General features: G+C 33.7%; 1 protein-coding gene across 1 annotated transcript in view; it reads left to right on the top strand.

Annotated features, from left to right (window-relative positions):
- Positions 1-26,581, top strand: part of LRP1B (LDL receptor related protein 1B) — a 1,812,620-nt gene that overhangs the window by 1,125,853 nt on the left and 660,186 nt on the right. The window contains exons 16-18 of the mRNA XM_072757648.1: positions 82-222; positions 4,480-4,605; positions 12,272-12,388. Of these exons, the coding sequence (XP_072613749.1) occupies positions 82-222; positions 4,480-4,605; positions 12,272-12,388 (384 nt within the window). The remainder of the gene's footprint in view (positions 1-81; positions 223-4,479; positions 4,606-12,271; positions 12,389-26,581) is intronic.

Below are 26,581 nucleotides of genomic sequence, written 5' to 3'. Positions count from 1 at the left end.
GAACTGAATATAGCTAGTATTGTTCATATGTCTTGTCTTGTTTTGCTTTGTTGTTGTTGTTTGTTTTATTTTTAACCTTAGTTAATCCTGGAGAAGTATTGCCTCACATATGCAAAGCTGGAGAATTCCGCTGTAAAAACAGACACTGTATCCAAGCTCGCTGGAAATGTGATGGTGATGATGACTGTCTAGATGGAAGTGATGAAGATTCAGTAAATTGCTGTATGTTCCCTCCAAGTAATATTACATTTCCCTGAGTCTTTTAGCATGTGAACTATCAGAGCAGTTTGTGAAATTTAAAAACATCTAAGAAAAATTAAACTCCATTTTTCCCTCCTTAGTCATCCTTTTTATAGAGAATAGACTTTAGGTTGTCTCCTTGCATAGTTTTAAGGCCCTGATTTTCTTGTTCTTTTACAACTTTAATATTATCATTTTGGGTGCTCCAGAAGTCCACTCCTTCCCTGTTTGGTGCTATCAGTGCCACCACACCATTGTCAGAAGGTTGCTATAGGAGACCCTTTGGGATCTCTGAATTTAAAGATGTGGAAAATCAATTTAAACTCCCTCAAGTCAGAATTACTTGTACAGAAGGTCATGATCCACTCTATTGCTCCTTGGCAACAGAGCCTGGAAGAAAATTCAAAGAAACAGACGTGGGTTTAGAACATGTTGTTACCTAACTTCACTAGCTCAGGACACGGTAGACACATATGGGGCACTGAGATAGAAATTCAAGATCGGATTTTCTCCCCTTGGCCTTCTATTTAGCTGGTTATCATTTCCCACAATAGGAAGGGTGTCATGTTCCTGGTTGGGATAAGGCATGGTCTCACATATGTGGAAGGAAGACATCTTGAGAAATACACTAAATACTGTTTTGAGAATATATTTGATTAGAGTCATACTGGAATTGTTTTGAGATACATAAAATATTTTTATATGGAGAGAGGTACGTGATGTATATATGTATTCTTAGTCTTTTAATTTGACCTACATAAAGTATTTTAAAAAGAAAAGTGTTTTTCTTTTAATTGATAACACTTTCCAGGTTAGAATGGCTGAACTAATTGAGTTAATTGGCAGTCCTCCATTTTCTTGTCTTTCTTTCTTTTTTTTAATCCAAGATTATAAAAATAAACGTTTAAAGATCTTTTGTTAAGAATGGACAGAATAGGGGTACCTTGGTGGCTCAGTTGGTTACATGTCTGCCTTAACTAAAGTCTTGATCCTGGAGTCCTGGGATTGAACCCCATGTTGGGCTCCTTGCTCAGTGGAGTGTCTGCTTCTCCCTTTCCTTCTGCTCCCTGTCCCCCCACCACTTGTTCTCTCTCTCTCTCAAATAAATGAATAAAATCTTTAAAAAAAAGGAATGGACAGAATTAGTCTGAACATCTGTGCAATGCAACTCTCTTTATTTTTGGGGCAAAACTCCAAGAATATGAGTTTCTTTTTTTAAGATTTGTATTTATTTATTCATCAGAGACAAGAGAGAGAGGCAGATACAGGCAGAGAGAGAAACAGGTTCCTCACAGGCGGTCGGATGTGGGACTCGATTCTGGGCCCTGGGATCACGTCCTAGCTGAAGGAAGATGCTCAACTGCTGAGCCACCCAGGCGCCCCATGAGGTTTTAAAATGTATTTCCAGGTGTATATAAATGCATAAGTTGTAATTAGTAAATGAATATAATACTACCTTCCCTTAATTTTCAAATATGGACTCTGATTTCAACATTATGTGCTCCATGTTTTCAATCCTACTGATAGCTCTACTATAAAGTATAAATCCCTAAGTAATATCTTAGATACTAACTTGATACAATTAGACAAAAATTTCAGAGTGGGAGGACCGATTTTATCTAAGGATAAAGGTTTTTTTTCTCAACTTTTTTTTACATAAATGATATTTTATTTATTGGTTAAATTAATTGTCTCTGACTCACAATACTTATTCATGGTTTTAGTGAATGCACCCAGTGTTATCAGCTTCCTTAGTCACAGAGCACCTGTTCAGAGCACAAGTATTTTATCACAATAGTCATGTACTAGTCCTTTCGGTCCATGCTACTCCCTGTATGATTGTTTTTCACAAATTCACAAAGAAACTTATTTCTTCTTTGAGTATGTGGGGCATTGCATTTGTACTGTTCATTGTACTGTTAAAATTCTTGGTCAGGATGTTTTTCTTGATTATTTTTATCACTTTCCATACCATTACCAAAGCCTATACATGGACTTCCCCTGCAGTCTTCTGTTTCACTTATAATCCATATTCAATTCTATATAATTAATTTTCCATCTTTACCTCCTCTCCAACTTCACTGGCTAAATTAGTCCTCTATCCTAGATTAACTCAGCAAGTGCCCTGCTATTATTCCTGCCACTTTTGGTCCTTTAACTAAGGCCAACTTTCAATACAGCTTCCAGAGTGGTATTTATAAGATGAAATCTAATCTCATTATTCCAGTAAATCCATAACCAACAAGATAAATTCTAAAATCCATTGATTCACATATAAACATGTTATGACTCATGTTTGCCTTTTTAGCCTTACATGCCTATCAGGCATACACTTACCTTCTTTGTTCTTATCAAGTTGGACTACATGTAGATCTCTAAAAAATGCCCTTCTGTTCCTCTCCTCTGTAACACTGCAGCCTATGGAAATCACCATGGTTTACCATGACCTTTATAGGGAAGTCTTTTGTGAACATTGAAAAATCTCCTTCTCTGTATAGCCCAGTTGGAGCTAAGCATCTCATGTATATTCATTCCTTTATCATGATAGTGCCAAACAATATTGCAATTATATGCCTACTTATCTGGTGCATCTAAGAGATGGACAACTTTATGAGGAGACACATTATGTTTTAGTGTCTTTATAGTCTCAGAGTCTAACATAGCACCCAGGACATGGAGAATACAGGATTAAACAAAAGGAGCAATGAAAACAACATTTCTGGCCACCTTCCAGCAATATGGGAACTTTTCTAAGCTTGCAGTGATTTCTGAGCAGCATTATAATCCTGAGGTTCCATGGTTAATATTCTAGCACTGTGTCATTCATTTCAGAGGATTATTTATATATTAAATACTCATAAGCTTTGTCCTTGAATTCTGTTATCTTTCTACTTTCTATTCTTTAGCTACTCAATTCCAAATCACAGGCCTATGGATTGTATTTATGCCTCCTTTTGAACTCTGATTTACATCATTGATGAAAATTGCAAAGGTCCCTAATCAAGCTTTACTAAAGTATTTTTGCATAATCTTGTTACTTTAAAATTTTGACCCTCTAATATATTGGATGACTTTTATTCTCATGAGCAACTATTTTTGCTAAACTCCCTGAAGCCAGTAGAAAATGTTAATCATGCTGAAATTCCAGGAAACATAGGCTACCCCCCTACTGTTTTTTCTTTTTACTATACACGAATAAAAACTTTCTGAAAAAGTGATAAAACCACTTTGTCTCCTAAGCAACTTTAAAAATAGTGTTTTATAGAAACCGGCTGGAAACGCATACATTTGCTATGCAACAGCATGATAAAATGGCTATTTTTCCAATTCTAAGTAACTCTAACACCAAAATTTATTTTTATCATACAGAAGTGCAACTACTGGGCACAAGGAAAATTACTTCAAAAAGAACGTGAAGTGGTGAAACAAATACTGAGGAACATGCCAATTCAGTTAGGAATTTAGCCTCCAGGATGCAGGAAAAATAATCACAGAAGGTTAACTTTAAGATGTCCTCCTGCTGTGCTTAGATATTGGAGGTTTAATCCTTAGCTGTGCACAGCTTCCCATATGAGGATCAGTCTTGTCCTCAGTATATTTTGTGGTTGCATGTTTATTTGTTTGGACTAGGAATGAAAACTCAGGATGGCCATTTTTGTTATTAAAATTATGCAGGATCTCATATTTAGCATCAACTCCAAGTCTCAAGTGTTGCATTTTTTTTCCTTCCAGTCCCAAGAAACACTGGCAAAGCATAACAAAATTAGGCTTATCTAATATTTCAAAAAGTACTGAAAAAGTGTGTGGCTTATGAAAATGTATTTCTGATATGTGATGGAGTTATTTGATACATACTTGTTATGTATCATGTTAAAATTTGAGATTATTTTCAATGTTTTTAGCAAAAATTCTGAAATTGTGTTCCTTGTGATATAGGATAGGAAAGCGAACATAGTGATATAGTTGGGTTTAGTGAAGACATGAACAAGTGTCTATATTTCATTTTATGTGAGATATTTTATTACTTGGTGTCTTCTATAAAAATATTACATTTTGACAGAGCCTCAAATATTAATATTTTCTATAAAATATAAAATAATGAATGAAAGAGGCTGTGGCATTTATTGTACTATATTAATTACAGTAAGTTTTCTATAACTTAAAGTAACCGTAATTGTTTTCAATTTTAAGTAATTAAAATTGCTTCTCCTCCCCCTCCATCCTCCTACCCTTCCCCAGTCAATCATAGCTGTCCTGATGATCAATTTAAATGCAAGAATAACCGCTGTATCCCCAAGAGATGGCTCTGTGATGGAGCTAATGATTGTGGAAGTAACGAAGATGAATCCAATCAAACTTGTGCAGGTAAAGGTTTGCTTGAATATATACATAAATCCCTTCTAAAGTTAGTCTCCATAAAAATGCAGGTCAGTGTTTTGAACTAAGCTGAACTTTCCTAGGGCTGATGATCTGATTATTGCAGTAGTAAATGAGTTCAGACTTCGAAGCCACAATAGCTAGAATACAAATTATCTTTTACTTAATCCTTGGACATGACTCTTCTTTCCAAAGTAATTTGGCAGTTTATCTATCCATATGGGTGTTGACTATCAATACACTCCTTGGACAAGACTTGTCCCTGCTAAATCTTAATTAGCAGAGGAGATTGAGGTCTGTTAGCATGCTGTGATGGAGGCCATCTCACAAGAACTGTTTTTGTTTGTGTGTGTGTGTGCGTTTCGTTTTGTTTTGCTTTTTACCTTGCAAAAAATAACCTGTGTATTTTATTTGGTCTGCTGTAGAATACCTCTGTGAATAGTTTTCTGTTCCTGGAACATTATTTATATGGGGTAGGTTTTTCTTTTTTCATGAAGTCCCAAGATAATGAAGCATATTTACATTTCCATATAATTTATCCCATTGTAATACATTTACGAATCCCTAGTCAGATTCTCTTTGAATGGGGATATACAGCTTGTGGTACAGGTTACAACAGCTTGCCGTAAAGGTCATGATTAGTCAGATGAGTGTTGAAAAAAGATATTGACTAGCAGCAGCCTAAAGCTATTCCTTGAATGATGAAGAAAAAGTAATGTATTTGATGACTCTTATTGATATCATGGGTGAAAATTGTGTGTTTTTTTGGTAATCATTACATATAACAATGTCAAAATGTATCAACCCCTCTACTTTATTTGCCAAAATAAGCCCCACTGAATAAAAATTATTATAACCTATTAGTGAAAACTGTAGAGGCAGCATATAGAGAAAAGACCCAGAGGTGCAGAAGCCTGGTTTGCACTCTTGGTCATGCCACTGTTTTTCTTGGAAAGGCTTGTACCTCAGTGCACTGTGATTTCCCTATATATTTCTTTCTGCTCTCCAGGACTGTGAATTGACTAGAAAATATTTCCTAACAGCTTTTTATCATGTAGCAGCAATGAGAGAGTTGCCATTCCATAATCCTGACCTGCATCTCATATTCAGTTTTTTTTTCCCCAGTAGGGACATATTCGCTGAGGATCCATGGGCTAATTATTCTCTTGTCCTTTGACTAAATATCGCCCAATATTTTAGAGTAACTGATTATGTTCAAGATGTTTTGTATGTCATATAAGGTTGTTTTACAAAGGGCTGTCCAATTAAAAAGGAACCTTAAGAGACTCTCTGGTCCTAGTCTCTCCTCTCAAGTCTATTCATTTCATAGCTGAAGCATAGAATAAAGGACTTGCCTTAACTTATATCATTGGTAAGAGTTTAAAGGAAACTCAACGTATGAATTATTCTCTAAGTTCATTGCTCTTGTTATCAAACTATATTATCCTGAGTATTAGCTAAAATTTTAGGTATGGTCAATTTAACTTTCCTAAGATTGTTCTTAAAATTATGACTATAATTTACAATGAAGCTTCTTTCTAAGCTTATACAATTATTATTTTTTAAAGGTGAATGTTTAATTCTGAAACTTTATTCCATTACTTCCTAAACATATAGATCCATTTTCACCTTTAAATTAAAGGCATTGCAGACTCAGTACCATGTCTTTTTCATTTCTGTTTTGACTTTAAAAATCTGCTTGTTTCTACATGATTTTTAAAAGAACATTTGGGATTGACTATCTACTTATAGTAGTGAAAGTGGAAATGCTATGCATGAGAGCAAATTAAGCAATAAATCCTAATCAATCCTAATTAGTAAGATTTCTCAGACATCCCAGGCATGTAGTCCACTAGGAAACAGGACACAACCTGCTTGCACCTCAAGTTCTGCTTTCAGTGATACCAGCTGAAGTCTGCCAATCAGTACTAGATCTTTTTGTAAGTGTATTTATAATAGATGTTATGGCCATGGTATGCCTTAAGAAATTAAGAAGAACACAAATTAAGAATAAAAAAGAACAAAAGAAAACCACAAATATGCCTGTTAACTTTGAAAATTAAATGTGTTGTTGTGTTACAATATATTTCCACTTTGTTTGACCAAAATAAATAAATAGGTCACATAGTTCATCGTACTGAAAAAAATATGCAAATCATTAGATAATTTCTCTTCTGGATCATTTCTATATATAGGTATATACATGGATATGTATCGGAGATAAAGGTTTTCCCAAAGTGGGGATTATTTTGTAACTGAATCCACTGTCCTATAGTTTTTAGCATCGTGACTACTTTATATCTAAAAGGAAATCCTTTCCTACAAGATACCAATTTCCTTTCTTGTTCCTTTGGGGTTTCTCCTTCATGAATCTACTAATTCAATACTTATCACAACATTGGATATAAGAGGAAAAATACACTATATCTTTCCTTAGGAAGCTGAATGAAGATGGAGAGAAAAATATGTAAACAGGTCATTCTAATGCAGTATTCACAGTGCTAACTTAAACTACAAATGGAAGCACAAGAACAACTAATTTAGTCTATGTGTATCTGGGAAGGCTTCTTGAGGGAGGTGATATCCAAGCTAAGTCTAAGAGAGATACAGAGACAGAGAGACAGAGACAGAGGAGAAAGAAAAAAAGAAGAAAAAAAGAAGAAAGAAAGAAAAAGAAAGAGAAAGAAAGAAAGAAAGAAAGAAAGAAAGAAAGAAAGAGAAAGAAAGAAAGAAAGAAAGAAAGAAAGAAAGAAAGAAAGAGAGAAAGAAAGAGAGAAAGAAAGAGAAACCTGAATAACAATTCAAGTCATTCAATTAGAAAAAAAAATAATCTGATAAAAGTAATCATTGGCAAGATTGTGGAATAAAAAGAGCTAACATATAATCATTGGCAAGATTGTGGAATAAAAAGAGCCAACATATACTCTTGGTGGGTGTATAAATTGGTTTTCTACATTGGAAAGCATTTGGCTAAATCCAATAAATGTGGAAGTGTGCATACCTTCAAGTCTATAATTTCATTTCTAGATTTATACTCTAATACCTATGAGCAAAGAGATGCAAGTAAGAAATTCATTGTCCTAATCCTGGTAATAGTGAGAAATTATAAACAACTCAAATGCCCATTAATAGGAAAAAAATATGTGTGTGTATATCTGTCCATTATATGTAAAACTATAAGTATAAAACCATATATAGATACAAATATAGTATTATATTCACATAATAGAATGTTATACATACTTAAGATGAATAAATTAGAACTCAAATATTAACAGAAATTAATTTCAAGGGGTGTCTGGGTGGCTCAGATGGTTAAGCATCTGACTTTGGCTCATATTATGATCTCTGGGTCCTCAGATTGAGCCCCACATCAGGCTCCTGGCTCAACGAGGAGTCAGCTTGTTCCTTTCCCTCTGCCTCTCCCCACTGCTCATGCTCTCTCTCTCTCTCTTCTCTTTCTCAAGTGAATTTTAAAACAAAATTTTAAGGAAATTAATATCAATAGCAATTTTTATCAAAAGTTGCAATTATAAATTACTTAGTGCCATTTACATGAAATATAAAAATACAAAACAATTATATATATATACTTATTGATTTGTAAATGTGTAGGAATAGGACTAAAAATATGTCTGGAAATGAAAAAAAAAAGAAAGAAATTAAGGATAGTAGTTACATGTAAAAAGAGAGAAAGAGGACTGAAAAAATTACATAGGAGATTTTAAGTGTACTTATAATACATTTTTCTAAAATAAAACAAAATATAGTCTATAGTAAATACATAAAAAAACAAGATTTGATAGAGCTATCTGATAGTAGACAGGTGTTAATCTTATTATTCTCTCTACTTTTCTAAGTGATAGAAATATTTTACTAGGGGGAAAAAAAAGAATGATTGATTGGCAGAGTTACTGAGGGTGAGGTGAAGTCCACAGAGGATGATAGGTGGTTGGAGGATATGCCCGAAAGAGGAAACAGTATATGTACAGCAGGCAAAAGAAAGCTGATGGTCAGGGGCTTGGTACTTGTTCTCCCACACAAAAAGAAAATGTCTCTCTACTTATGAGAGAGACCCAGAGGCCTAAGATGAGAAATAGTTAAATTTGAAATTCTTTTTCCTCGTAGTCACCAATGATGATCCTTGGATTCAAGCGTGGCCAGTTTCAGACCAGATTTTTCCCATAATACTGAGCTCTAATTAGATTACATAATATTTATTCTTCTCACATCTTCCACAAATGTTGACTAAATTCAAAGTAGACAGATATATTTGAATTAAGAACACCTGATATATTAAAAATCAGACTTCTTTATAAGATAAATTGAAAAACAGGTGCTGATATGACATAGGCTTTGTTTAAATAGAATGCTTTGATTAAAATACAGCAAAAGTGAAGTTTAGAAATAATGTGTAAAGATCTCTTCACCTCTGCCTCCTTATTGTTCCCGTGCATTGTGGGATTTCTCACTGCCACGGCAAGAGAAGCATAATTAGTGATGAGTAGAAAAAATTCACATTGTGACAGTGGATTTCTGATTCACTGCTAGATAAACAATTCCACTGAGGAAGTATAAATTTCCTCTTCATTAGAGAAGCATTTGCTACAACATTAGAGTCCTCTGGGGCTGCTCTGCTAATCTCACCTCCAAAGTAATTTAGAGCTGATAGAGACAAGAACTGAAAAAGTAAAGGTTGTGTCTTCCTGCTATAAATCCAGTGATTAGAAAGATGATTTTAGTCAATTAGATTATATCATATAGACAGACGGTACTTGTAGATTAATGGAATGAAGCATTTTTCCCATCTGAAATTATTTAAATTTCTTCAGCAGATTAAACAGTTTTTTCATGGTTAGAATAGACAATGAATTCATATATTTTCATGTCATACGATCTCTCAATGATAAGCCAGTGAGCACTCTTTGGAGTAATAGGTCCTAACAGTTCTTCAAGCTTCTGAGTTGGTGAGTTGACACACAAATTCCCACACTACACAATGTGAAATAAGTTTTTAGGAGTTCTTTTTCATTGTCTTCTGTAATCACTGTAGTGTTCCTCATGAAGGAAAACAATCTGAGAAAACTTTTCTAGAACTAAGTCTCAATGACAAGGAGGGAATATTGTGACATTGAAAAAAATCAAATTAAAGAATATCGTATTGAGATATTTAATAGATTCTTATTATGGGCCAATTATAATTTAGTGGGAATGAAAATATATGATGATATATTCTTCTTTAAAGCAAGAAAACAAAACACTGAAATAGGGATTGAAGGAAGACAGGAGAGATGTAGGAAAGAGTGAAAAGTGAAGAGAAGAAAAGAGGAAGGGAGAGAGGAAGAAAGGAAATAAAGAAGGAAGAAGGGAAGGAAGGAGGAAAAGAGTGAGGAGAGCTGGAGGAAGGAAGGGAAGAAAAATTGAAAACTCTCCCATTAATATTCTCTTAAATATCAAAAGGTAAACGTATTTACTATAATCAGTAAAACAAAACAAAGACTTGTAAGAAAAAACAAATATGAATCTTGCTCATACCTCTATGCCCTTTCCTTCCCAACAAGTAAACTAAATGCCAACATCTTCATCCTTCTCTAGGCTCATACAAATATATACATAAGGAAACATAGTTTTATTAAAATTAGCTAGGGACTTTGTTGATTAAGTCTAAATGTTAAAATAATTTCACAGAAAATCCATACAGTTAGCTAAACAAGACAAATTTTAATCCTACTTGAAATTACACCATTGAAAACTTCAGAAGAATACATATTTGTTGGGATACTTAAAATCTATTAAAGTAAAATAAATGCTCTATTTGTACTCTATTTGTAAAAAAAAAAAAAAAAAAAAAAAAAAAAAGGAAAACTCAAGTATTACGTAAAATGGATTAGATTCAGGGATGCCTGGGTAGCTCAATGGTTGAGCATCTGCCTTCAGCTCAGGGTATGATCCCGGGGTCTGGGATTGAGTCTCACGTCGGGTTCTCTGAGAGAAGCTTGCTTCTCCCTCAGCCTGTGTCTCTGCCTCTCTGTGTATGTGTATCTCTCATGAATAAATAAATAAATAAATAAATAAATAAATAAATAAATAAATAAATAAAATGTTTAAAGAAAAAAATGTTTTAGATTCAGAACTCTTATCCACATAAGCAAAGCAGGATACATAGTGTAATAGTTGTCTGAAATTTCTAATTATAGACACTGAGGATGGAATTGCGCATCAAATCTGTCAAATCAAACTAGCAATGTTTTCATTGTTTTTCTCAAGTAATCTTTTAAGTATTCACTAATAATAGACACGCATTTTTACATAGCAAGTACACTTTGCTTAAAAGGAAGTAACCAGCACATAACTTTTAAGACATTCTTTTAAGTGACTTCTAAAACTCTAATTTATGGAAACCCATTTTAGTGTATTAGGATCATTCGTCTTTGAAACACTCTCAATTTTATACTAGCTATTCATTCATGAGGCATTTTGATGAAAGGGAAATACATCTTTCTATTTCATAAGCCCCAAACCAGAAGGAAGTCTATAAACTAAGCAATGTTCTCTTATCCTAGCTACATAAATGCAGACCCTAAATGTTCCTCATCTGTCCAATCCTCATCTGAACCAAATGTTAAAAGGTATGAATATAGCCTTCCTATAATTTTCCACTCTTTTTTCCTGATCCAATAAAAAGAAGTAGTGATAGAAAACTGATACTTAAAAAAAAAGTTTGTGTTTCAGACAGACAAAAAAATCAAACACATAAAAATAAATAAATCTAAAAAATGAAAAACAAAGAAGTTTGTAAAACTAAGGTCTAAGGGAAGAGTTAGGGTGACTATGTAGAAGTTCATGCTTTCAAAAGCTGACCTGACTGTAATAGAAAATGGTAATCAAACTCCTTGTAGAACACAACCAACCCCTTCACTGAATAAACGAAACCACTGCTTTTGGCTAACATAGAAAGAAAGATTCCATGTATGTGTTCTTTGAAACTCTTGAGAGAGGCCAAAGCAAAGTTTATTAACATACTTTGATTTTAAAATTACACATTTTTATATAGCTATGCTGAAAAGTAGATTTTAAACATCCATCATAAGGCTAAGTATATGCTTTAGAAAATATTTTCTGCATTTTTGTTCCATATATTGGCTCATTTAGCGTCTAGGAAATAAATGCATTGAAATGTTAAAGGAAAAGAATAATTGTGCCCCAATGACTAGAAACTAGATATCCTGATAATAATCTCCAAATCCTTTCTCCTACATTACAGCAAGTTTTCCTGGTTTATTGACAAAGATTGTGCAAAATCCTTTTTTGTTAATTAAAAGTTGGATGAAATTTAATTCAACTGTATATTCATAAGCATGTGCCAGGCAAAAATTCTAAAATAATGAATTCATAGCTTCATTTATGGAAGTGTGTGAGGATTACTGAGTATCTTGTCATTTCGCAGCCACTGTAATTCAAGGGCAAAGCATGTGAACTTTAGAGAAGACAAGCAAGTCGGCAGTATAAAAAAATTAATAAAAATTTACTTAAACTATTTTATCTAATAAAGCAATAGATCTTACGTGTATGAGTTATTGCATGATATATTTTACCTGAACGTTATTCAAAAGGCCTCTAAATGTATTATTTGTACATTAATTGATTATCTTAGCCAGAACATGCCAAGTGGACCAGTTTTCTTGTGGAAACGGGCGCTGCATTCCCAGAGCATGGCTGTGTGACAGGGAAGATGACTGTGGTGACCAGACAGACGAAATGGCATCTTGTGGTAAGTTGTGAGTGAATCTCACTGTAAGTGGAGACGAGGTCAAATCACTATAATCTCTCTTAAGAGGCTATTTATTTCTTTATAAATACTACTCAGTAAGGCAAAAGATCTGTTATACTCTACTACTGCCTTTTAGGCCTGAGTGTGTACCTTAATGGTAACTTTGGGATATGTCCATTTCATGACTCAGTAACCATACCCTTGGCTAAAATAAAAGGATACAAACATTACAGATTTTATTAGGAAGTAGTTATTAGAAGCTTAACAGGATTCTCAAATGTTCATTATTAATCTTATGTTTGTAATGATTAGTTTTTTCTAATGGAGTAGCTAATTGAGTGACATTTGGAGTAAATTACAAGTATATGTTTCTTGTTGGCATACATATGTTTTCTTCTTGGAACAATAAACAATACAAGCTAAGATTACATAGTTGGGAAACCATTTGTTTCATTTCTATTGAGTCATATAATTCTGTTATTAGCTTAAGATAGTTTTTTTTTTAAGATAGTTTTATTAATGGCAAAATTCCTAGTCACTTTCCATGGATCCTCCTACTTTTGGAAATGGTATTTATTGTCACATAAAGTTGCAAATTTAATTACTCTCATTTGTACTCATGTATCAGTAGATTTTATTATCATTTGTCTGCATAATGTGTAGTGAAATGTAGTAAGGGAATGAATCTGGTCTTCTAAGAACTTGTGTTTTTTTTTAGACATAGCTATGAATTTTTGAAACTACTAATGGGGAAAACATACATTAAATATGCTTAGTACATTTATTAGAAATATAATGCAATTGAGTACATATACTTTTAATAATTTAAATCTATGTTGTAGTATTTTTAGCAGTTGGAAAATAAGACTTTTTTGACCTCTCAAGTCAAAGGCTCTATTAAGGGATGCATTCTTTCTTTACCTAAAATTTTATTTTTAAAAATTTTCTTATTCTAGACTATTAGGTCCCTATGGACTTTTGAATTTATGACCTTTGAATAAAGTATAGATAAGGAAGTAGTATTGACATTGTAAAGAAAATAATAGCAGTGTTGAAGAAAGCAATAGTCACACAGTAACAGTCAATTTTATATTTCACATGTAGAGTTTACAAAGCCTGTCCAGTTAAGGGATTTGAACAATGTATCCTTCTCCTTTCCAATGTCCAGACTTTTCCTGTGGCTGGGTCTGCATCTGGGCAGCTCTATTATTTTGGAAGCTTGATTGCATTCCTGTTTCCAGCATCTCCGTCCAGAATATAGAAAAAGGATAATGAACAATCTGAAAACATTAAAGACAGAGAAATCCTAGAATCAGACTAATTTAGGACAGGCCATGAAAAATTATAGAGTAGAAAAATAAATAAGGAGCTCATTAGAGAGCTTCAGTTAGGTCTTTGATCTGACTTATATTTAATACTTTTCATGAGGTGAGGGAAAGAAGGGTGAAGGGAGTTCAGACACATGGTGTCTTTTTTTTCCTCTTTTTTTAAAATTTAAATTCAATTTGCCAGCATATAGTATAACACCCAGTGCTCATCACATCACACAGACACAAACTTTCTTATTGAATATTTACAACAAATCTATGAGAAACATAGTAATGTTTAGATTTTACAGATAAGGGAATCAAAACTTCGACATTTGACAACTTGCTGGAGATCGCAAGGCTAATAAATAGCAGGACAAGGCTTTAAATCCAGGTATACTTGAAACTAAAACTCAACATTTCAGGTCGACTTTCTCTGGAAGCCATGGATTGGGTGCAAATAGGGAGTAGATCATGTCATTTTACCTATTCATGTCCATTGACTATCTTATTTAAATGAACATATATTTATGATAAGTTTTGTTCATTGATATGTTGGTAAACCTTTTAAGATCTCCTACTGGAAAGGAGGCCTGATCTAGTGTTTGCCTATTTTGTGGTGTAAATACTCCTGCCATGACCAATATGAGGTAGCCAACATGACTTTCTGAATGTAGATTTGAGAAAATATGTGCACATCAATTTATAGTATTTCTACAAGACAGATGTAATAAACATGACTAACTTGAAGAGTAAAATAATTAGGAAATTGTGAATCTTGATTTTTATTACCCTTTTATTCAACATTATTTAATTATAAATCTATATAGGTTATGTATTTTAAATAATGTGCTTAACAATTGATTCCTAGAGTCCTTGAAAATTTATAAATCGGTTCTTGCAAGCTGGCACAGGATACCTCAAGTATACCACTGGATATGAACACACTGTGAAATGTAGTTGTCAGTTTGCTTTTGAAATATAGCCAAATTTTATAGAGTGTCAGTAAGCCACATGGGTTAGTCTCAGCACCATTTCCCTTTTATAAGGTGAGAAACATGTTTCTCTCCAAACTTGTTCCTCTCTGTAGTAACATGCATTTATCTTTCAGATTGTCATAATAAATCAAAATTTATGTCAGTAGGGGAGCTAATAGTGAAGCTCTGGTTGGCACAAGCTCACTTTTAAAGTTATAAGAGAATGGCATAGATTACTCTCATATCAGAAACTATCTGTGTATTGAATACAAAATTGCAAAAATATTATAAATTGTTTAATTTACCACATTAAAAAAGTCACTCTCTTTGGCAGTAATGTAGAAATGAATATCGGTTCAAGTAATTCCCAGTCTTATTAAGCATCATTATAACATTTGGAATGATCATATTTCACTTTTCCCAGTGGAATCAGTCAAGTTCCCATAGGTTTAATCCTACTAGAAGAGTGCACCCTTTTTTTTATGTTTTAGTTCTACAAACAGCTTCTGTTTTAATAACTACTATTTTATACTGAAAATACCAAAATTTGGATTTTAAAACATGAGAAACCGATGGTTAGAAATGCTTCTGGTTGCCATTAGGAGCAGAAGGTACTGAAATCAAGGGTCAAATTTTAGTGGATATCACTAGCACCTGTTTATAAACCTCACTGATTTTACTTGAATTTGCCTTTACAACAAATTAACTGAACATTTCAGGTTGAGAGTATATGTGGACAAACACATAATTAGGAAGGACCTTGAGGAATCATCCTTCATCTTTAAACAATCTTTTTACTCTTTTGGTTGTCTTCATGTGTAGACAGGAGGCTCTGTAGATTGATTCTTCACGTAAGTGAGGATATGTTAAAATTGTGAAGAATGTGCTAGAAGTGAACTATGTGTCAAAGAACTAAATAGTCACTCATTTCAAGGTGTTAACTGGTTCTCAACTTTGCTGTCAGTAAAAAAAAAAAAAAAAATCACCCAAGAAGCTTCAGAATCACCTGTCCATGCCTCACCCCAAACTGATACTGATTAAATATGGGTCTCTGGGAGTCAGACCTCAAAAATCAGTATTTTTAATGGTGTCCATGTGTTATGAATGTGCATTCAAGTCTGAGAAACCTTAAGGCTGAGATTCTCAAACTTAAGCATGCATCACCATCTCTTGGACTCTTGTTAAAAAAGCAAAAGCAAAAATCAAAACCAGAATCTGGGCTTAATTTCTAAAGACTATGACCCAGTATGTCTTAGATGGTCCATAATTTATATTTCTAGCAATTGATACTGATTCTAATGCTACTGGTCAAGGGGCCCTACTTTGGGAAGCACCATTCAGGTTTGATTTTATCTAGCACATATTTAATGACATAATTATGTCTATATAAGCAAAACGAATTAAGATGGAAGCAACTATCCAGAAGAAAACTCTTCCCATCTCCAAATTATGGCATTAAATATAATGGTATTTCATGACTACATGTGAGAATATGTCAGACAAACTTTCATTTTGCCCCTTGGAAAATTTATTGTCAAAAACAGTATATTTGCTTATTTTAAACTAATTTAACTGTTCGGTCTTCCAAATATCTCCAGCATACCTTATATTCATTATATTTTTTAAAATAAATGCACCTTTATGTGAATTGCTAACTTTGGACTTTTTCAAAGGATTTAACTTGGGAAAATAATGGAAATTTATCAACAGATTGAAAGACAGTTCAGTGGGGTACATAAAATCCACTAAAATTTGCAAAGTTAGTATGATTCCATTTTATGGATGTTGATCTTTTAAATCTATGAAGATAGTAAAATCTTGTCTCCTGTACTTCTAATTTAAATTGTAAATGTTCTTATAATTTTATTCCACATAATTAAAGAGGAGAGAATCATAAAGAGAATTGGCAAGTATCAGACACAAGCAGAAGAGAGAGAGAACTGTCAAAAATAAATCATTTCCCAGTTAAATCAGTATATGTTGTGTATCAAATATATGTTCAATGAGGTTATTAGAAAAACAAAGTTTCTGATTAAATATATTGATTATTATTATTTATAGTATACATTATTATTAATTTTATAAGAAAAAATGCATATTTTTATGTAATGACTTAAGTGAGGATTATTAACCCATGGAATACTGGCAAAATATGGATATTGCCAAGCACTGCTTTCAATTGCTCTGCCATTCCTTGATAGCATCTTGGCAGACCCAGTGATTCTGGTAACTTTTAATTTATGTAACTTGATCCTACCCATTTTGAAATTCTAGTATTATATCTTAGTCAAAGCTTTCTTCTCCCCCCTGCTGGCTAGACTTTAGGTTTTAGGAACTTAGATGAGAGGTGACTGTATTCTATTTTTTCCTCCCTGCATCTGTTCCCTATTCTAGCCTTAGCTCTTCAGTCAGATGGGGCAGTTGGAGGAACAGGTAACCTCTTTTTAAGTAGATCTAGTGGTAACCTCTGTTTCTCTGAAGGTGACAACTCTCTGCGACATGTGCAATGTTGCTCTCTTGAGAGACTCTCTTTTTAAAGATATTATTTATTTATTCATGAGAGACACACAGAGAGAGTCAGAGACATAGGCAGAGGTAGAAGCAAGCTCCCTACAAGGAGCTAGATTGGGGACTTGATCCCAGGACCATAGGATCAGGACCTGAACCAAAGGCAGACGCTCAACCACTGAGCCACCCCGGTACCCCTCTCTTGAGAGAATCTTATGTGAGAACTTCAGAGAGCCTTCTCTTCGTAGTTCCCTGAACTCCCTCTTCTCTGTTTCCTCTTCTTCTCCCTCACATCTAGACTTCTTTTATCCCCTTCCCCCACCATTCCCACCACAGATGGCATATCTCCTATCCTTAAGTTGCTAGAGCCCTCCTTGCTTGGTGGGCACCCCCTTGGTTGCATTGCTGATACCACCAAAAATACAAACAAAACAAGTTTTGCTCTCTTTTTTAGGTCCACTTTTTGTGACCCCTAAACCCCCAAACATGCTTTATTAAATGTGATCAGGCTAGTCTCCTAATGACCCATCTCTTGGGATACCACCACTCTCCACTTCTTTCTTCTTCTCTAGATGCAGGGTATAATGGTCAGCCTACTTCCTGAGCAACACTCAGTCAGTTCCCTTTTCTCATGCATCCACAATATTTCATGAATGATTCTCATGGAGTCTCTCCTTCCCTTGAATCCACTGGTCTTTGAACAAAATTGACATATGGATTACTCTTCCTTTATAAGAAATAGCTCCAACTACTGAATTCTGTCTATAAAATGCAGGAGTATTTAGTGTCTCCTTGTTCTTAGTATTAGATCTAAATAAGCCAATGCCATGGTAAAATGAAAAATCCCTCTACTCCATGTATTTATTTACTTAACTCAGTCAATCATTTTCTCTCCTCTTATCCCTCTTGCTTACTCCCTTCCTGTTTCCTGCTAAAGCAGGAGGCACATGCTGACTGGTACAGACTCTGCACAATAGGCATAATGCACATTTATTCAACTCATGGAAAGGTAGAAAGACTAAGAAAACCATTCATTTTAGCTCCTGTCATTATAAATAAGGAAACTAAAGCTTTGAAAGTTGTGTGTCCAACATCACAGAATGAGTTAGTAGGTATGGCAAGCATTGGAACTCAGACCCAATAACTCCTCATCGTCTCTTTCAGAGAATCAAGGTTTTGGTAGTTGCCTATACATGTTATCAAATTCAGTTATCCATCCAACATAAGAATCCTAAAACTGGTCTCAGAGATGCTTACCCAGTCCTTGTTTGAATGTTTTCAGGAACAAATAACTGGCCACTTCACAGGTTAGTTAATTCTATTGTTGGGCAGAATTTGTCAGAATATTTCTCCTTTGTACAGCAATCTTGCTAAAGATTCTACTCAATGATTCTTGTTCTGTCTTCTGAAGCTACATGATCTAAATCTATAACTTTGTCACAAGATCACTCTTAAGTTAACTAAAGGCACCATTATACCTACCTAACCCTTCTCTTCTCCAAGTGAAACATACCACTTCTTTCAGATTTCCTTACATGATAATTTATAGACTCTTTCCCTACCAATTGCCCTACTATGAATATACTTGTATTTTTAATAACCTTAGTAAGATTAATGGTCTAAAATGGAGAGTTGATGTCAAATGGGTATAGAGTTTCAGTTCTACAAAATGAAGAAGTTCTAAAGATCTGTTGCACAACAATATGAATATAGTTAACACTACTGAATAATATACTTAAAGATAGTTAAAATTGTACATTTTATGGGTTTTTTTTGCCAGAATTAAAAACAAATTCACAGCCTAGAATTAAACAGAGCATGGTATCCCATATGTGGTATTTTTACAACAGATTGAAGTGAACTTATTAACTTCACTAATTTAGATTCTAGGCTTCCATTAACACAATCATAGATGGTAACCTATTGAGTAATTCTCATGTCAAGTGTCCAGTCAATTAAAATAGCTAAGCTTTTCTTTATATATATATAATAGCTAAGCTTTTCTTATACACTGAATCATTCCTTTTGGATGCTTCTAATGTTTACTTTTCAAAGTTCTTTTACCTTTTATTTTGATTCAGTCTCAGTCTCCTGAGTCTTCCTTATTTACCTATTTCTGAATATTTACATGGGTCTGATCTTTTCCACTCCATACTGTCACTCTTATACTTCCATCCTCCCATAACCCCAACCTTGTTGCAGTTTTGCGATTTTGAATCCATGATATTAATGATGTCTCCCAGTTTTATATAATTCAAAAATTTGATAAGCATAATTTTTAAGGCTGTAACCAAATAATAGTAACAAAGACGTGAACCTTTTGGCAAGTAATTAAAAACATCCTTCAGGGGCAATTGATCTAATAATTAAAATTGTATAGGTACAGTTTTGAACAAATTACACATTCACTTCAATTTACCACCATCTTGCACACAAGATACTTTATCTTGAGACTTCTTTTTTTTTAAGATTTTTATTTATTTATTCATCAGAGACACAGAGAGAGAGCAAGAGGCAGAGACACAGGCAGAGGGAGAAGCAGGCTCCATGCAGGGAGGCTGACATGGGATTCGATCCCGGGACTCCAGGATTATGCCCTGGGACAAAGGCAGGCGCTAAACCGCAGAGCCACCCAGGGATCCCTATCTTGAGATTTCTTAAACATTGCTAAAAATACAAAAACACTCTGTGTATGGCATTTTCATGATATATATTTACCTAAAACTTGTATCAGCAAATAAGTTAGTTTTGCATGATTTGTTATTTTGTTCTTGAGCAAATAGTCTCTTTTAAAAATGCTGAAAAATAATATTTTAGCAAGTTTATCCTAGAATTGCTGTCAGAGATATATGTATTCTTCACCTCTCTATTGTTTGAAAATTTTCACTCATTTTTGAAATCAGGACAATACCATTCACCATTTTCCAGGTTTCATTCATTCTTTCCCATTTTCCATTTATTTCAAAATGATTGTCAATATTCTAAGATCAAAATTATGTGTTTCATTACTTCTTTGATAACTTATTCAATGTGAAGATAAACTCATTTTTAGCAATTAGTTGTTTTTTCTCTTTTCTTTGATTTAGAACTTTAACTTCCTATGAAACCTATTCTTCATTCTCCAACCTGGAAATAATTACTTCTATTAAAATGTTGGAAACAGGGTTTCCTGTGTGGCACAGTTGGTTAAGTGTCTGATTCTTGGTTTTGGCTCAGATGGTGATCTCAGGGTCTCGGATCTAGCCACACCTCAGACTCCGTGCTCAGCATGGAACCTGACTAAGATTCTCTTTATCCCTCCTCTACCCCACGTGCATACTCTCTCTTTCTCTCTGTCTCTCAAATAAATAAATGAATCTTTTTTTAAAATGTTGGAAACTAAGAAATTAAGTTATTTTTCCTGTCTGTGTCCTGCAGATTTATGCTTTGTATCCCAGATGGTCTTGTTCTGTTTCTTTTTTCATGTTCTATAAATTTATATTTAAACATTTGTATTATTTTTGCTTGAAATGGTATACAAGCTTCTGCCAAGTTGTCTTTTTGTTATTCTTATAGGTATGTGACATGCTTTTGCATTGTCTTTGGCTACAGTTCCCTCTTTTATACATCCTAGTATTAATAAGGCTCTCGATGCAAGAAAGTGGGAGGTTAGGCAAACCCTGGTGGGGTATATTGAAAGCCATAGGCAGAAATTAATAAAAACGGCTTTTATTTCCTTGACCTAACTCAGCATTTCCTCAGCTTCTTGCTTGATGATATGAATCACCCAGGGCGTTTGGTACTAATAAAGATCCCCAGGCCACTATCGCCCTTCTCCAAAAATTTCCATTCAATAGGTCTTGTATAGAGTCCAAGAATATGTATTTTAGGAAAAGCACCTCATATGATTCTGATCCTAAGGCACATCCAGAAAATTTAAACTATGTGATGTCAACATTCCCTACAAATAAAATTTGTTAAGGCTACTAAAACAAATCACCACAAACATAAAGGCTTAAAATAGCAAAAACTCCTTCTCCCCACAGTTTTGGAACCTGGAAGTCCATAATCAGCAGCACCTCCCCCAAAGAGAATCCTCTGCCTCTTCCAGCTTCTCTGTTGGCTCCAGCTCCTTCTCGGCTGTGGCAGCATCACTCCAATCTCTTGTTTCCATCTTCACATGGCCTTTCCCTGTGGAAATGCACATCTTGAGATCCTTAATTACATTGGCAAAGACTCTGTTTCTAAATAAGGTCACATTCACAGATACCAGGGCTTAGGATCCGACATAGTTTACTGATACGTATGATTCAACCCACAACACCTGAGGAAGTATGCGACCAGTTGAATTATAATAAAGGCTCAGGTATAAGTAGTTTTAAAAGCTGTACAGGAAAAATAATAATAAAAGCTGTACAGGTACTTCTAATATACATACAAGTTTGTGAAACAGTCTCACAATACCAGTGTTTTAGTCCTTGCCTCCTGACTTTGTATGCAATCTCTCTAGAACACCCCTCCAATCTTCAGAGTATCTTGCTTTTCTTTTTAACATTTTATTTAAATTCAACTTGCCAACATATAGTATAACACCCAGTGCTCATCCCTTCAAGAGCTTTTCACTGTATCTGGACCTCTGCATTCCCAAACGAAATTTATCAGCCACTGGGCAGTAATAATTCTGCTGACAAAGATGCAGCCCTTTAAATTTCTGTCAAGAGTAAACATGAATTCTTCAGACATTTCAGCAGCATTGATTTTAGACACACACACACACACATACACACACACACATACACACCCTACTGTGACAACCCACTAACTGTTCTAGTTTCCAGCACCCTCTTAATTTATGGGCTCTGAAAATTTATATTATTTTCATACACATGCAACCATGTATTAACATGTTTGATTATTACTTTATCTAGCATTTCTCATTTGTCTTCCTCATTGCCAGAACTGTTCAATATGTTTTCCAGGTCTCCTATTAGCCTCACTCTGCATATACTTCCTGGATGCTCCTCTTGACTTCCAAGACTCTGATCAATAGTGATTACTTCCAAATCTATTGCTCTAGCCTATTTGTACCTCCTAAAATTTCACTACTTCTTATACCCTATTGAAGCCATTCAGAAATTTTTATAGTGTTTCAAACGTTTTCTATACTGTAACTTCTGGGCCTTCAGGAATGCCATCTTTCTGGAATATGCTAATAGTACTCCTTCCCCTCCCGCTCCCCTCCCGATTTCACCGGAATATATCATTCCTATCAACTTGTATATAGCTTCCTCTGGGGTGAATATCTAAGAGTAGTTTTGATGCTTCTATTGTGAGTTGCAATAACACTTTATGGGGTTTACATCATAGCATTTATCAGAAAATTTTTTAAATCACTTGTTTAACTATACTACAGAGATTTTTTTCCTAAATGATTGTAAGCACTCTGAGAAATGAAAATGCTAAACTTTGTATTTCCAATGCTTAGAACTATTTTATTCATTCATTCTAGGTGAGATATCACTAAGTCCTAGAACTCTATCTGGTATAAAGCTCTCAATATTTTGAGAATAAAACTTTTGAAGTAGTTTTCTACTCTGTTGAACAGAGTAGGAACTTGAAGTCAGAGATGTTAAATGAGTATCCAAGGTCATATATTAATTAGTGTTAAAATCAGGGTTTTAACTCAGATTTGCCTGCCTATAAACTATGTTCTTTATATATGACTTATGTGATGTATAAAATGAGGTTTTTATGTAACAGCAATAGAAGAGTAGCCAAATGAAGACTATTTGTGGTATACTGTTTTCTAATGGTTTTCTCCAAAGTATATTTACCTTATTGGCTCTTTTGAAGTCTGTCCTATGTACATACCAATTCTCAGGAGCCACAGCTAGTATCATTATCTAGAAATGTATTTCTTCCAAGGGTATAGTCCTATAATCTATATGATTTTAAAAAGCAGTGTTTTCCCATAACCATGTTTAAGTATGTACCTTAGAGTAGGAAAAATCATATTTAAAATTTAAATGGACTACACAAAACATAGAAAGAATTAAATTTTCTATCCTTCCAAAAAAATGTTTCTGTGCTATAATTTTTGAAGGGTATTGGTATGATCAGTGTAGTATAGGGAAAAAGTAATATATTTTAAAATCAGTCACACTATTATTCAGATTTTACTCTGACACTTGCTGGTTATGCGGTATATCCTCAGGCAAGTTATGCTGTTTTCTTTTACAAATCGGGGTTGGCAATAACAATTGCAGGGCTGTTGTGAAGAGTATAAGTAATGTATATACATAGCTAGCCTAGTGTCTCATACACAATAAATAATAATATGCAATGTGAGTATTATCATCCTTTTCAAGTTTAGATAACATTTTCCTAACCCCGGACTCATGTAATACCCTACTTTGTCATTTATTTTAACCTGAATCTCCTATACATTCTCCTCATAGTTAGTCATGATGGTCAAATTTATACACATATAGGATGTGGATTACATATTCTTAAACAAACCTATGATAGCTTTGAGACTTCAATAATAAATTACTTAGAAATATTCATTTTGAGGCCAAAAAGGAGAAATAAGTAGGAAAATTCCTAGAGACAAGAAAGAAACAAATTGGATCTGAAAACTATCTCTAAGCTTTGTGTACTGGATAAATATAAGTACCGTACCAACGATGATTACCCTTGAGAGAGAGAGAAAATTGTTGCCATTTACATAATAGCATACATATAACCCGGCAATAAATTTTAAGTGAAAGATATAATAGATAAATTAAGCATACCACCTGCAACAATGGAAGATTTTTTAACAGTCCATTACTCCACATTAACTATTCTACGAGGTGGAAGTAACCACAGAAATAAAATAGAGTTTTCTTTTCTTTAGCATAATTTTAATATAGTAAAATGTAAGCCACGTTCATTCATATTTTTTTTCTCCTTAGAGTTAATCAAGTAATCTTTCCAGGTGTCCTACAGTCTGTCTCCTGGAAGATCTAGTCAAAGTCAAGAAAAAAAAAAAGATTTTTTTTAACATTTAAGTCTTTTTCAAATATAAGAATTCATAGTGGTCTCTTAAAAAGAACAAGTACCTAGAAACAGGCTGAGATATCAGATACTATTTTCAAATCTTAAAGTAATGCTAATATAGAAGAACATAGAAAGGCTAAATTTATTTTAAGAAACTTTTGTTTTATTTTTTTAGGAGAAAGAGTATATTGTCATTAAACCTTGTTTCTCTCTCACTATGAGATATTGGTGCTAAGATACTAAGAAATTATGGATACAGTATTTTCTATCATTAGTGAAAATGAAGTGCCCTATATTATACTTAAATTTTTGATGGAACTCCTAAAATGTGTTGTGCATTTGATTGCATTATTAAGCAGAGAAAATCCAAAGATAATTTTAACACTTTAAATTCATTCCTCTATTTTTTTCTTTTTTTCTGAAGTTCAGTTACTATCTTTTATTGGAATGCTGTGATAATCCCAGAAGTTATTCAGTAGATACACCGATTTTTGCTACATTACATGCTTTTAGGGTGTGGTGCATTTCCAGATGACCTTTCTTCTGACTTCTTGACCTTTAGGACTTTAAGGACCTGAGAGATCATGTTACGAATCACATGGCTGTCACTACAGAGGCTGTGTGATTTACTCAAGGTCACAGTGCTTCATCAAAGAAACAGAAATGAAACTCTTCAGTCCCTTATACCTGTCCCTTCATTTAATGCCTTTATTCTTTTTAGTGATTTGCCCTATGCCTTTTCTAGCTCCTTTTTTAAAAAAATTCCATGTAATTTGCCTTTGGTCCTATAAAGTAAGCCAGACAATGTGCTTGCCAAGATAAAGTAATGTAACTAAGTATTATGTAAAAAAAAAAAATTCAGAAATGAGATGCAGCTATTTAGGAACACATACACATTATTAGCAAGTATGTGTATTATATTCACTGTGGGCAGATATATGACTCATTTTCTCAGAGATTGAAGGTGCATTGGGTTTTAGATTATTTTATTTACTTTGAAAGTTTTTACCTTTTTGGGAGCTAACTTCCAGATTTTTTTGGAGGGGGAGGGGGCTGGTTTTTAGACTTAGAATCTAAGAGGTAGGCTCTTAAAGGTCACTTGGAACATTTTCCAGCCAATGAAGTATTGTCAAATCTCAGAAGTCTCCAAATGCTTGGAGTGATTTATTATTTTCCTAGTTACATGTATGATATTGATTAATATGTTCCTAAGCTTATAGAAGAGAGGTTAAAAATGTGAATTAACCTATTATACATTGAAAAGATGCAGTGTTATTTTTAAAAGTTAGATCTCATCATATCTTAGAATCTGCATTTTGTTTTTTACTCATTTTACCATAACTTATACTGCAGTCTTGTTTAAAGTCACTCTTCATGTCTACTCTACATCTTCTAAGCATTAAATGGTTATCTAAAGAAGAAAACATATTTTAGACAACATCCCTGTTGATTCTTGAAACATAAACACAAGTTTTCATTATCTTGTCAGGTAACAAAAGAAAATTCTCTTAGAAGTATTGATTAAATTATGCCTTGAGCGTTTTCACTTTTCTTTTCATTACTTCCCCTTATATGTCAGAAAATTTGTTGAGTTGCTGCATGGATAGCTTTTGATACAGTCTTCTCTCTCTTCATATCAACGATTGCCTCTTTTTCACTCCTGTCTTTGAATCATATTTAGGCTCTGATCACATTTTTTAAAAGTTAAAATTATTCTAAACTTCATATCTTGAGGCATCTCTTTGGTAATCATAAAATTTAATTAAGATTTGTTCAGTTTTAGAATACTTCCCATTCAAATTCCAATATCTGGGAGGGATATACTCAAATGTAAACTCACACAAAGAAATTGCTTTTTAAGAAGTGGAAAGCAAGGAATCAATACCATATCAACCAGATCTGAAATGAGCCACTACTTTCCTTACATTTTGTTTATGAAATAATATCAATTTATGTTGTCATTTGGATAAGTTACCAGTATTAGAGATGGCAATCATTTGTAGTCTGTTCACTGGATGCTATTGCTGGTCAGCTCAACTGTAGTCTAGAAGGAGTTCTCACAGGCTCCAAGGTTGACTTATTATTTCACCATTTTAAGAGTGAGGATGAATACTATAGCCCCCAATTTAATTTGAAATATTATTTTGAAGATAATACACAAAATATGTCTTTGCAACTATTAGGCAAAATAGTTGCTCACATTTTACCATTCAAGCTAGTCATGGCTTGACAAAAATTATACATTAATATAGACTTTTAACTTTAAAATGTCAGAGTTTTTAAGGGAAAAATATAAACTATTCTATAAAAGTTATAACAATGTCATTCAAAATTATTATTTCCTAAAGACACTGTCACCTATGTGCTTCATTGATTAAAAT

The sequence above is a fragment of the Vulpes vulpes genome, chromosome 5, assembly GCF_048418805.1.
Source record: "Vulpes vulpes isolate BD-2025 chromosome 5, VulVul3, whole genome shotgun sequence".
NCBI classification, from domain to species: Eukaryota; Metazoa; Chordata; class Mammalia; order Carnivora; family Canidae; genus Vulpes; species Vulpes vulpes.
The sequence above is the reverse complement of the archived record's forward strand: the minus strand, read 5'-3'. Positions and strand labels throughout refer to the sequence as shown.